Source organism: Nannobrachium achirus (genome assembly GCF_963921795.1).
Source record: "Nannobrachium achirus genome assembly, chromosome: 15".
NCBI classification, from domain to species: domain Eukaryota; kingdom Metazoa; phylum Chordata; class Actinopteri; order Myctophiformes; family Myctophidae; genus Nannobrachium; species Nannobrachium achirus.
This window is the reverse complement of record NC_137822.1, coordinates 26,235,636-26,249,240: the sequence shown is the minus strand read 5'-3', so window position 1 is coordinate 26,249,240 and position 13,605 is coordinate 26,235,636. Positions and strand designations below refer to the sequence as shown.

The 13,605-nt window shown below is 42.0% G+C and overlaps 2 protein-coding genes across 3 annotated transcripts in view; both read right to left on the bottom strand.

Annotated features, from left to right (window-relative positions):
- Positions 1-345: 345 nt before the first annotated feature.
- Positions 346-7,196, bottom strand: LOC308299319 (pseudouridylate synthase 1 homolog). Its single transcript, XM_080743075.1, has 6 exons — positions 6,890-7,196; positions 5,029-5,264; positions 4,707-4,844; positions 3,007-3,109; positions 1,575-2,275; positions 346-487 (listed from the first exon to the last, which is right to left on the bottom strand). Exons 1-6 carry the CDS (start codon positions 6,954-6,956, stop codon positions 455-457), a joined length of 1,278 nt encoding a protein of 425 aa, XP_080599201.1. The 5' UTR covers positions 6,957-7,196; the 3' UTR covers positions 346-454.
- Positions 7,197-11,442: 4,246 nt separating this feature from the next.
- rimbp2a (RIMS binding protein 2a) overlaps positions 11,443-13,605 on the bottom strand; it is a gene marked incomplete at its 3' end in the record, with an annotated part of 49,367 nt that continues 47,204 nt past the window's right edge. For both annotated transcript variants that reach the window (XM_080743192.1, XM_080743193.1), the window contains one exon: positions 11,443-11,670. In XM_080743192.1, the coding sequence (XP_080599318.1) occupies positions 11,443-11,670 (228 nt within the window). The remainder of the gene's footprint in view (positions 11,671-13,605) is intronic.

Here is a 13,605-nt window from a genome sequence, read left to right as displayed (position 1 = left end):
TGCGAACCTGGGGGTCTGGTGAGGGGATTAAGTTTTGCAACCACAGGACCGCCAGTTCAGAGGAAGAGACTTAACATTGCTAACAAGCAATCTATATAGTACATGACAGACAATCTATGTAGGCCTACTGAAAAAATACACTTCTGCAAGTTATGGTGGGACTTGTGGGAACATTTGTCCATGCGTAGTGATACAATGTAAATGTCTCTTCCCTTGAAAAGCTTAACAGAATGAGACAATTCGCAATTCTCAGGTCAGAATCAACACGGACTACACAACCAGGATATAGCAAAGGTCAGAGAAATGGTTTTAGGAGGGCATTGTATTTTAATAGTAATTGCATAAGATAACCAAAATGTTCCATGTCAATGCACAAAATTGTAATTCTTGACAATAATTTGATACAGAAAAAGTCAGTGGCAAAAGAATGCTGATCTTCAAATCAGGAGGAGACCTAATCTGATCCATTACCCTCATCTTCATCATCCTGAAAAGAGAAGAACATGTGAGAAACTCAAACTACAGAGAAAAAAAACCAAAAAAAAACCCATAACTACTTTACCAGTAGCCTTACATTAGGACGCATTCTGCAGAGACTTTCGCATTGTGACGTTGGGGCGACGGCAAAAGCGGCTTACCGACTAGTCAGACAGGTCGGGGGCATGGTCTGCAAAACTGCTATTGCGGCTCTACACATGCACAAATGCGAAATATAGCACACCGGACAAGTTCTGCAAGATGTATGCGACCTTTCAGGAAGCCTTGTTTAATGTTTTAGTCCGTATTTTTAAATAAAATGAGTTTTTACTAAGTGTGTGTCGATTCCAAATCGAGCATCACTGGTTTGGTTAAACATGGCTGCACTTATCATGTGACGTTCATCCATTCCCCCATTCGCTCATACAAGGACATATACGAAGAATGCACAATAATGCTTCCAGCCACCAACGGGCGCTGTTGCAGCTAACATTGTAGCAAACTTTTTTTTTTTTTTTTTTAATACGGACTAATACATTAAACAAGGCTTCCGGACAAGTGGCATACATCTTGCAGAACTTCTCCGGAAGCTATATTTCGCATTTGTGCATGTGTAGAGCCGCAATTGCAGTTTTGCCGACCATGCCCCCGACCTGTCTGACAAGTCGGTAAGACGCATCTGCCGTCGCCTCAAAGTCACAATGCGAAAGTCTCGGCAGAATGCGTCTTAATGTAAGGCTACTTTACCAGTAAGACTCCCTAATTGGGAGATAAGCGACCGTTAGGTCGCATACACAAACTTTAGAAGGCAATGGTAGCCAATCAGGAGGGAATATGGGAAATGGGAGAGCGCCATGTTGATGACATGACTTTAGAGATACTATGTACCGCTTTGCGTGATTTTAGGGCAGAATATGTAGGATGTTGTGGTTTGGCAGCCAAGGAGTGTGTGTGCAAAGTTTGGCATGGATCAGGGCAACGGTGGCGGATATATGAGTAGGGCAAAAGTGTGACGTGTGACTGACAGACTGACAGCCGGTGGAGGTTTTGATAGTAACTGCGACCGGAGGGTCGCAAACATTCCAAATCCCACCTACCTGTTTCTGGTCCTTATCTTCCTGCGAATGCGTAGAAGTAGCCTCAAAGTCATGGCAAGAAAGTGTGGCCATCCAGCTGACCATGGAGCCTTCCTTGCATTCAGTCTCCACAATGCTAGGATAGATGTGGTCCTCCTTGAAGGTCTTAATGGCCTCTTCCTCTTGGTTCCATTCAAGGCGCTCATGAAGGCCATCCCCTCCAAAGCGTTTGTTGTACCTGTCAAAATGTACCTTTTCCAGAACCAGGCCCAATCCTGGAGCCTTGGGAACATCGACCTTATCCTCCCCCCAGCTCCGCTCGATCACGTCTTCCTTTGCGTAGCCCTTGATCACAGCAATGACGAGGCCGATCATCTTGCGAATCTGATGCAGCATGAAGCTCTGGCCTCGTACCACTATCACAGTGAATTCAGTGCCGCTACGGACGAACGGCTGTCCACAGGACATCTCAGTGATGTAACGGCGGGCACTGGGGTCTTTTGGGCCTTTCTGAGAGGTGAAATTGTGGAAGTTGTGAGTGCCCTTGTAGAGTGCAAAGAGACTGTTAACCCTCTGAAGTGTCTCTGGTTCCAGGCGGAAGGCAGCACAATTTCGAACATCATAGTCCTTTGGGGCAAATGCCACCGTGGGAAGCATGTAGGAGTATGTGCGAGCATCACAATTGTTTTTGGAATTGAAGCCCTGGGTCACTCGCTTAAATCCTGTGAAAACAAAAGTTAAAGTTAAATCTGGGAGAAATAGAAGCATATACTTTTTTACCCGCATGGCTACGTTGTGTATTTTTCAGAATTCCATATTAATATAGAGAAATCTTAGACATGACAATATAATTAAATGAAAACTCAATGAAAAGGGAGAGGGAGAGCGAGTGCATTTTCCGGCAGCGGCAACAGCCGCGGCAACTGCTGGGAATCAATCCGCCCTCTGCAGCAGACATTGTCCGATGGAGCCTAACCCTAACCTTAACCTCAGTAAAACTATGCCTAAACCTAACCTTAACCCTAACCTCAGTAAAACTATGCCTAAACCTAAACCTAACCTTAACACTAACCTCAGTAAAACTATGCCTAAACCTAATCTTAACCTCAGTAAAACTATGCCTAAACCTAACCACCGTTGTGCGACGATACCTGCCGCGGCTGTTGTCTGCAGCGGCTGTTGTCGGCGGCTGCCGGTCCACTGCTGGTCCTACAGCCGGTAGTTACTGGTGATGCCTACCACGGCTGTTGTCGGCAGCTGCCGATCCACTGCTGGTGCTACTGCCGGCGGTTACCGGTGATGCTGGTCTGTGTGGCGGTGCCTGCCACGGCTGTTGTCGGCACTGGCAGTTATTGGCGACGGCACGGCTGTTGCCGGAGAATGCACTAGCTCCTTCTGAAAAGGGGAGTCTGAAGAGAGTGATGAAGAAGAAGTTTGCTGAATGATGACTTACCAAGGACTTGAATCTGTGGTGGCAGATGCTCATTGATCTTTTTATCAATGTCTTCGATCAGCCACAGCTTGAGAGACACCACTTGGCCAGCTGCAGACACACCCTGAAAACAAATAGGAATGCATTTTTATTTGTGTCTGTCATACTGTGTATTGAAATAAATATCATACATTAAATTAAGTAAATTGAACTTGTAAGGTCTAGGGGGCCAATCCCAATATCGCCTCTGCCACCCCTTGCTAGCCCTACCCCTGTGATTAATTACCAACCTCAACTTTCAATAATAACTGTCAATAATGTGTTGCTGCTCACTGAAGGTTTACACATGCAGTGCTGCTGAGAATGCAGCGCATTGTGTACAGACTAGAATGCTGTCCGTGAAGCTTGTAGAAAAGTGGAGATATTTTACTCTAAAGTACATGTTTTCTGCAACTTTCAAATGGATTAAGTTAGATGACCAGCTGACCCCTAGCCTGAAGAAGCCGAGGGAGAGGGCCGGATACAATTAGCCTTATTCACACCGTGGCAATCTTGGATTGTGTCACCACATGGGGTGGCAACACATCTGAGCCTGCAAATAATGGAGCTTTGGTCCCAAAATATGAGTTCTGTCCCACCAATTTCTTTTGACCAAATCGACATCTCCTTCTTCTGAATCCTTTTGGGGATGCCAATTTGTCAATGGCTAGATGACCCCAAGCCGCAGCAATTATTTATTATTGTGTGAGTAGACGCAGAGCACTACAAAATTAGAATGCTGCCGCAATAACTCCCTGCTGGTGGGAGTGTTCTATGCTTTGTATATTAATACCACAGCCATTCTAGGGCTAGCATCATTCTTTAAAAAAAAGTAAAATAATAATAAATAAAATAAATCACTGTAGCAACCAAGGAACATTTTACTGGGTCTTATCCTCAACTACCCAATTTTTCTACATTAATAAGCCAATAAGCAATTATTGTTATATCCTAAGGTGTCACACAAAAGTAGCAATAAAATAGCTGATGTACAAGCTCATGTGTTGCGAGTTTGTAAATCAGGTTATATAAATACTGGATGCAAGGGATTTGGTATAAATCTAGCTCTGGCCTTAGAAGGAGTTCTCCGGCTTAAAGCTTTGCGTTAAGTGACGCTTACCACTGTCACTTTGCATCCGCAAAGGCGGAGAACTCTTGTCTGGTCCAAAATTAACAAACAGTTTTTCTACTCAGTACTCACCAAAACAAAGGTATCTGTGGCGAGTTGAAAGCTTACTCTACTTAGTGGACGCACTCTGGGCCCCCCACCACACGCCTAAAACACATTTCTAGGGCGAAATGAAGAATAATTCACCGGATGGAGACGCTCTTGAAGACTGTTTTTTACTAAACATCGCTTCCAAAATCGCAGAGCCGAATAACAACAATGCGGTCCTCTGACCTGCGAAGCAGTAGTGAGTTGGCGCCGTGATGGCGAGGACAAAAAAAAAAAAAATAGAAGCAATGTCTCCATCCGGATGATTATTTTTCATTGTACCATTGTTTTGGTGAGTAGCAAACAGTTTTTTTTTGCTATTTTAGGACCAGACGAGAGGGTGCGCATGCTTTGCAGAGGATGCAAAGTGAAATAGTGTTAAGGAAGAACTCCTTCGTTATGGACCAGAGCTAGTAGTAATAATCTACCTCTCTTGCATTTCCTGTGCTCATGTAATGTATGTTACCTTATCTGTTCTGGCACATCTTTGGAAAGACATTTTCTTCATATCATCACCATGGTTCTCAGGAATGCAGCCCGACTTAATAAGTGCAAGGACCAGGTCATCTTCGATAGTTCGAAACTGTATGCTCCCAGTGTTTCTCTGAAAGATTCAAAGGAGAAATGGTTTACAGTATATGCTCAGGTACACAATAAAATGCTTAGTGTTAATTCAACTACAAAGAGTCCAAACAATGGTCCAGTTGGTTATACTGGGACTTAACTCTGCAAAGAGACTTATTTTATTCACAGAGGTAATTAGGTGCTAACTTGGTAAGTTTGTGTACCTGCATGCCGTAGTAGCCCTTCCCAGAGTATGCCAAAAGGAGAACCACTTTCTTTTTGGGATACTTCTTCTCGTCATCAGTGTTCTCCACTTCTGCCTTGCATCTTTTAGTGACATGGTCATTCTCAGAAGAGTCCATACTTTTGTCATGGACTCTTTTCGGTGGCTTCATGGTCTGCGTAAATCCAGGCTCCTCACTCATCATCTGAGGTGTGTCAGAATTACTACAAAAGCAACCTGTGAAAGTGAAATTTATTTTCAGTCAAGAAATCCCAGCAGACATGGTTTATTTTCTAAGTGTTGAACTTCGGAAGCGCTCGTCTTCTATATGTGACGTTTAGAACCAGGTGGTTACAGGGCCGCTGAGCGATTTTCCACAAGCGCTTCCAAACTCCAGGACTTAGAAAAAAATAATCACCTGAACCAAATGTTTTGATAGAAACTGGCTCATAACATGTCTATGGTGGATTTTTCTGATTTTTCTGAAACAAACACTTTGCAGATAGATAAACAGCCCAGAACAAACTAACTAATTAGGGTTGTGCTTGGTCTTCCACCTCTGACCCACCTTACCGATCATCACCACGAAAGCGTGGGGTGGCTCAAAGTAGCTGACAGAGTACAGCATCTTGCAATGGTATGGGCCTGGTGTACAAGATTCACTACACCTCCAAGATACCCATGTACCTGGCAAACTACTTCTTAAAGGTCAAGGATGTTCACAATCACAACACCAGAGGCAGCTCCACTAATCATCATTTAACACTAAACAAGGCGCTAACTCGTTCTCCTGCTATACCATCAACATGTGGAACGCCCTTCCACAAGCCTTAAAGGGGAGCAAATCCCTAGCCTCCTTCAAAATTGGTATGAAAAGTCACCTTCAGACAGCTGCTACCCGTGACTTGTAAATAGACTAAGCCCCCATGCCCCCCCCTTTTTTTCTTTCTTTTCTGCCTTTGTATTTGATGTTATGCTTTTGAAACTGATATTATCCTAGATAAAGTATGTTCTATCCGTCTGTCTTTCAATGTTATATGAGATACTTAAAGTGTGGTTCCTGTGGAAATAAGCCTCGGCTTTCTAGGATCTCCTTTTAGTTGACCTTGTACCAGTGATTTGTACTGTCATGAAACTGTACTTTCTTCAATCAATCAATCAAAAGAGTAAATTCCAAGCTTTCCATAGAGCCGCAATATTGGTGAGTTTGACGTCGTTTAATACAATCAGATAGCAAAATAAAGTTTTGATGCATTGGCTGCCTATGGGAGGTATTGCAACCCTAGATTCATCCGATTATAAAAAATCACACCTGTGTGAACTGAGCAGTGGAGGCCTGCGCACCTTGAGGTACATGCAGGGGTTGAGGTATATGTAGTAGAAGTAAAACTATTGGAAATACTCAAGTACAAATATCTTAAAATGATCGAATCCAACTCTCAAAAAGGGTAGTGAAATGTGTGTGTGTGTGTGTGTGGGGGGGGGGGGGGGTCAGGAGAGGTATTGCAGGCTACAGACAGACAAAGTCACACACACACGGACGTTTCGAAACACAGGAGCGGCTCCACCGCTCAAAAAATCTAGTGTTGCATTTGTGGCTGGCTAGCTCTGGTCCATACTCCTTCTAACGCTATGGACCAGAGCTAACTACATACTGTAGGCAAGAGCTTGACTAGCGAGAGATCCAAAGCCCAGAACTAGGAAGCAATATGACCAAATTGTACCAACAGGTAACATAACAGGACGCGATTATCGGACTATGCCTACTAGCTAGCATTGCCTACAAACAATCACATATGATGCAACAGAGATCATTACGTAGATGCATTTATTAATCATACTTACTGGCTAAATCGGCTTACCGTTATTTTGTAAAGTCAACAGTCGTGGTTTAAATAAGGCACTTAATAGCGGTCGAAACTTGAGCATTTCTCTCAAGTCATTTCAATGACAACCATTCTCCAAACAGGAGGTCTTACAACGGATGCAAAGACTGGCTTCAAGTGGCTTGTTCTTTACAAAAAGAACAAAAAAAATCCTTTCCCGAAACCAATACACTGCTAAAAATGAACTAAAGACGCACGGTTGTTTTAATCACACGTAAATCCAGAGCAAATTGGCAAGCAAAACGAATCGTTCTGTCTGACGCTAAAGTGGCTCGCATTAGGAAGGAACCGTGGTAGCTAGGCACGGCAACACAGCGCATGAACAACATACACATGGTCATAGTCAACTTTGACCTTCTTGTGCAAATATCGCGCGACTGCCTGGCTCACCCGTAAGCACCCCTCCATGCCTGCAGCCATACACTCTTGGAGAAGCGAGCGTACAGACCCTATGGTACAGACCCCGTGTAACCTGACTTTCGTCAGATGGTGGCAGTAGTGCGCTGCCCGGTATGCAGCCAGGCAAATGCACTAGACCCCGTGAGCGTTGATATGAGAGCACTGAGCAGTGCTGTGAGGTGAGGACGTTATACTACGTGAGCAGTGCTGTGTGTGTGTGTGTGTGTGTGTGTGTGTGTGTGTGTGTGTGTGTGTGTGTGTGTGTGTGTGTGTGTGTGGGGACGTTGATGTGAACGGTCACGGTGCTGTGTGAGGAGGACGTTAGGGTTAGGGCGGCCTATATGTGAGCGCAGGACATTACTTAAGTTATATCTATATGTGAGTGGTTTGATTGATTATTGATTGAATCAATTATTGTCTCCACCAGCCGAAGGCAGGGGGAGAGTATGTTTTCGCCCCGGTCTGTCCGTGCTTGAGTCCGTCCGTCCGTCCTCCGAGTTTGTTAACAGCTAATCTCCGGCGCCGTTGGCCCGGTCGCTGCCAAAATGAGCACACACACTCCCTGGATGCCAATTCAGAACCTCTGCCCCACATTTTTCAAATGGCCCTGTTCTAGCGCCACCATGAGGCCGATGTTTGCAAAACACATTTCTGTACACTACTCCTACAGATTTTGTCCAAAAATCATGCAAATCAGTAGACAGTATCTCTATAGTCATGTGATCGACACAGATCTGTCTGATTGTCCATATTTCATCCTGATTGGCTAACATTGGCTTTCAAAGTTTGTAAGATTGGTCCATTTTGGACAAAATGCCTCAAATCACAAACGCAGAGTGCAATTAACATGAAATCGCGCACACACGTAAATGCCACTTCAAATTTTTGGAATCAGCCTCATGGTGGCGCTATTAACAGGCCAATTCGTGGTTTTACCTATAACTCCACCGATCAGTTTCAAACTTTGTAAGCGCACTCCCTGTAGGCCAAGGAAAAACCCAAAATTAACACAAATCAGTACACAGTATCTCTACAGTCATATGATCAAGACGGATCTGTCCCATACGAAATATTCCATCCTGATTGGCTAAGATTGGCCTCCAAACTTTGCAGGATTGATCCGTTTCAAACAAAATGCCTCAAATCAAACACAGCGTGCAATTGTAATGAAATTGTGCATGCACATTTGCAGAAGGCCAAGGAAGAAATGACACTACAAAATGTTCAAATCCAACCAAATCCACCAAACCACGTAGGAACATTTATGAAAACATGCAATTTCAGGGGGGATATGTTTTGGTCTGGATGTCCCCTTTAACTACAGTGAGCAGCCGTTGGTTGTAGCGCTCAGGAAGCAGTCAGGGATAAGTGTGCCATGCTCAGGGACACTTTGCTGAGGCCTGGAATCAACCATTCTGCTATGGCCGCCCTAAATGATTAAATGCTGTATGACCAATCTGCTCTATGCAATACAAATGTCAACTCTTAATTTGCAAAAATGAAAGTACACACGTTTCTACAAAATATCAAATTTATTTTGATTAAAAAAAAAACGTATTTCTTTTCCTTCACATGCATACCCACAGTTTATCACCATAAATATTGTCCAATGACACTTTATTTTTTGTTTTTGTTTGTTTTTATCTGATTCACAGAGCAAGCACATGATGGTGGACTGAAACAGTTTATTTGGAAGGACACATGGAGAACGTTTGCACTCTTACAGGGAGAGGAAATCTCAGTGCACTAAAAAAAAGTCAGTCTGAAAATCAAGTATAAACATTTATAAATGACCTACTAATGGATCAAAGTACAAAAGAGCAACAGCTTTAACAGACACTACACCCGTTCACAGATGATTTGGTATTTGGACTGTATGTACTGCAACTCCATATTATGTCAACTAATGCGTAAACATACCACAGTAAAAAAAACCTTATTGTTCATTTAACTAAAGTTTTACACTCGAGTTAAATTAACAGAGGATTTTGTTGTGTAGCTTTGGAGCAAAAATAATAGAATGTAAAACCTATTGGCGACTGAACTTTTCATACATTCCTTTTTGGCAAGGCCTAACTGCATCACTCAATTTCTGTATTATTCTAAATGAAATAAAACATCTGAGAAGAAACCCTGTCATTTCTGTTTTTAACAGATATGCAACTCATGTATGCCTTATCGCTTGAATGCAACTCTTATACACTTCCAACATGATCTTCTGTCCATTTAGTACAAAATAATGTCATCTCTCACAGACAGAGCCACAAAAGAAAGGAGAGTTAACTGTAATGTCAACAAGGGACACGATGGAACCTCTGAAAGATGAACAAGACAAGATTCTATAGACTGTTGCTGTATGACAATAATAAGACTCTAAAAGAGTTTCTGGTGATCAGGTAAATTTGATGGTGTACACAGTGTGTCTTTAAATCCCATATGCAATTAAATTAATTTGTCAGAAAACGATGTTCAATGACAGACTAATGGTTAATCAGAATCAATCTTTAATAAAGCGGTTCACTAGGTGTCTGAGAACAGGGCTATAGTATGCAGATGTAACCCTGGATCCCTGCAGTAGATATCCCCTTGAATTCTATTGCATGCGTGCAATATTGAATGTTTTTGTATATAAATGATCCTTGCAAGAAAACAAGACACCCGGAGCGACAGAAAAATATTTAGACAACTTGGGAGTTTGTGTTATTTCTTCTTTTCTAGGAGACCTCTGTTTGATGATAGAAAACCAGAGGTCAAAGCCGAGGGTAATTGCTTAATCCGAGGTGTCAAGATGGCCCTTTATGTCACCGATAGACAAAATTAAACAGTATAGGCAATGGAGGTAGCAGCACATCACTATTTCACAAGGCCAATAGCTATATGGCCTCTTCAGAAACAAAACAAAAAAATTATGCATCACACACACACACACACACACACACACACACACACACACACACACACACACACACACACACACACACACACACACACACACACACACACACACTTTTTTTCTTTTTTTTAAACCAATCATCAAACAAAGCCCACATTTTTGTGCAATAGGAAGACAAACATAGGTTGTCTCGAACTAGGCGTTTCATGACAGTTTGACAGCTATGAAAAAAAAAACACTCATTATACGTTGCACCAGTGATTCTTGGCAAAATGAAAACTGGTATAAATGCAAAATCAACTTTGTCAAACGTACAAAAATGAGGAATGCCATGCTCATATTGTATTGTCATAAATGTCATAAAGGCCACTTAGATGGCTAAGCTTTGCCTGCTGTCGCATCATGTCCTGTTTGCTTTTAATGCCCTGTCGCCAATCTACGATTCTGTTTGATTTCCTTTCATCGCAGTCTCTCCTCGTGTGCCAGTCCACCACAAGCACACGTTCAAACAATGTTTTTCTTTTCCTTAACCGCGTGTGGATCAAACACTATGCTTCCAGCGTTCTATGATATTGCACTGAATAAAGCCTTTGATAGTAGCAGCATTGCAGAATGCCTCAATAACAGTGACAGTCTTTTCCCCTTTTCTTATGGTCTCTATCTCCTAGTATTGACATCAATCCATCTCGGATTCCTTCCCAATATACCGTAGATGTTCTTCGTTGTTATTTTTTGCTGAGTAAGTACTGTATATTAGAAATTCAGACGTAACCCAATGTGTTTTTCCATGGCTACCCTGCTTGACATAAACACACCAATAAAGTTAATTTGATTAACAATGATAAGAGGAAAACACATGTCATGAAAATCCTAGTTTTTTCATCATTCCTTGATTTAAAATACATCACAGTAATACTGTATATGTGCACGAGCTGACCTTTCCCTTGATTTTGGCACACTGCACAGTACATACACAGTAAAAAAGAAAATGGACCCGCAGGGACCCTATTTTTTACACCCTTGAGTAAAATAAACAGAGGATTTGACTGTGTAAGTAACTTGTTTTGGAATAATCACTGAACAATAATTATACCACTGATTATATTCAACTAAGCTCACACAAGTCCTTTATACATGACTCTTCTCCGCCATGTGCTGTTGGGTCAGAATTGATTGCATTTATGCACAATATATATTATAGAGCCCGCCTTGTGCATTAAATACACTTGTGTGTGTTTTACTTGACGGGGGACAGTCTCTTCAGTAGCTTCTTCCCCTTGGACAGCAGTCCCTTCTTCTTCTTGGACGCCAGATCCGGTGAATCCCGTGAGTCCGGCTGAGCTTGCGGGCCCCTCGGAGGGCTGAGGGGCCTCATGGTACCTGGGAGGAGGGGCTGCACTATGGGGGATGGTGCGCGGACGGGCAAGGCATCACTGTCAACCGTGTCAGTGGTTTCTGTGGTACCCTGAGGAGAGAAGCCATGGGGAGGTGGTGGAGGCATAGGGTTTGGCAATTATAAAGGGTGATTTATACTTGGTTGCACGGCCAGTGTTGCACACAGAAAAGGGCAGATCTACAGGCTCACAGCGTGACAAATAGCTGATCTTCTGCCGCTTGTACATCAGCTATTTGCGGTATGTACTGTAAGACGGGGCAAAGCGAGGTACGTCGAGCCCTTAAAGCAAGCAGTAAACTAAAAAAAGATCTAACATTATTTGTACTATAGTGACTAAATGTTTGACTCCAGAAGGCAGTGTGCTGAAAGGTTTGAAACCTTGTTTGTACATCTCACATGGCAATGTGTTGATATTTGTGTCGGTGACAAAGTGACATTTACAGAGATGAGGCATTTGACTTGAGCACGGCCGAGGTGTGCTTTTATCATAACTTGCATAACGTATACTTATACTACAACTTGTTAACTATAGTTAACACACCATAACATATCATGGGACCTTTGTCATGTGACAAAGAACAGTGATTGGGAATTAATAAAAATTCAAAACGAGTTGCCAACTGGTCACTTCCTTTCATGCTAGATCCAACAGCAACATGACATCATCATTAAAAATGGGAGTTGACTGTGCTCGATAAGGCTTTTTTTTTTACCACTACAATTAATATTTCAATGAATACACACAAATGACAATTAACCACATTATTTGTCAACATCAATAGGAATAGCTAAACATAAAATCATATATAGCCTTCTTATAAATATGTACAGTATAGTAGCTGGTAGCCTAGAAAGAAAGAAAGAAGGAAAGAAAGAAAGAAAGAAAGAAAGAAGCTAATTGTGGCCACAAGGTGTCATATGAGATGTTTTCACATACATCTATGAAGAAGTGACACAGGAAAAGACATCAAACAGGGAGCACATTAGTACACCACAGAGTCAGATAGGCTCACCAACAGTAGGCCATGAGGGAACATACAGTATACAACACTCAGGGACACAACTGTAGATACCAAACCTCTGTCTAATGCATTGGCTGAACACATAAATATATATTTTAAAAACTCCAGGAACAGTATGTATCGAACAGTATTTCTTTTTATTTATATGTAATTCAGAGATAACATTCTGAAATGTGATTTTGAACTATAAAAGGCTGTACAATTACCTTTTTCAGGTCTTGAAACATTAAACATAAGTCTTAACTTATAGCAGTTACATTTTTTAATTTGTATTTGTATTGGTCACAATGCAAAAAGTACTGGACTCTGATCACACCGTCAAACACAGCATTCCTGAAACACTTGACTAATGGCCTCTGGGCAGTCACATTAGAATGTCCAGTTTGGTATCTCAAGTTGCTACTTACTGTACGAGGCAGACAGAGCCATTTATGGTGTGAAATGAACAATCTTCTTTTGTTTCCTTTTGGCTACTGTCAGGCGGAAACCATGTATGTCCTTGTATCCAATGGACCCAATGTAGTTGTTATTTTGTCACAAGCCCCTTTCACCAAGTTCTTCATTGGTTCAATATTTAAAAAGACCTAACCAGTTTCAACATGCCCGTTTCTATTTTTGCCATAGGCGAAAATGTTTCAGAAATGTTCTAATATTTTAGAAAATAGTAAAAATAGCCGATATACGAGCTCCCAAAACATTACGATGAGTTGGGAGCTTGGAGATCTGCGATTTGTGCAACTTTTGAATGGCACAGTCATACGACGACGTATACCATTATATTTATCCAATCAAGACCTTGAACGCGTTATTACTTTAACCATTATTTTATGCTTTAACTATAGCAGATATATAAGCTCGCAGCACGGCACTAGCTTGTATATCTGCCATCTCTGAAAAATCTAGAAAATTTGTGAAAGTCTTTGAATATGTTTGACCCGATTCTATAATTGTCTTCTAAATCAGTGGTTCTCAAACCTTTTCA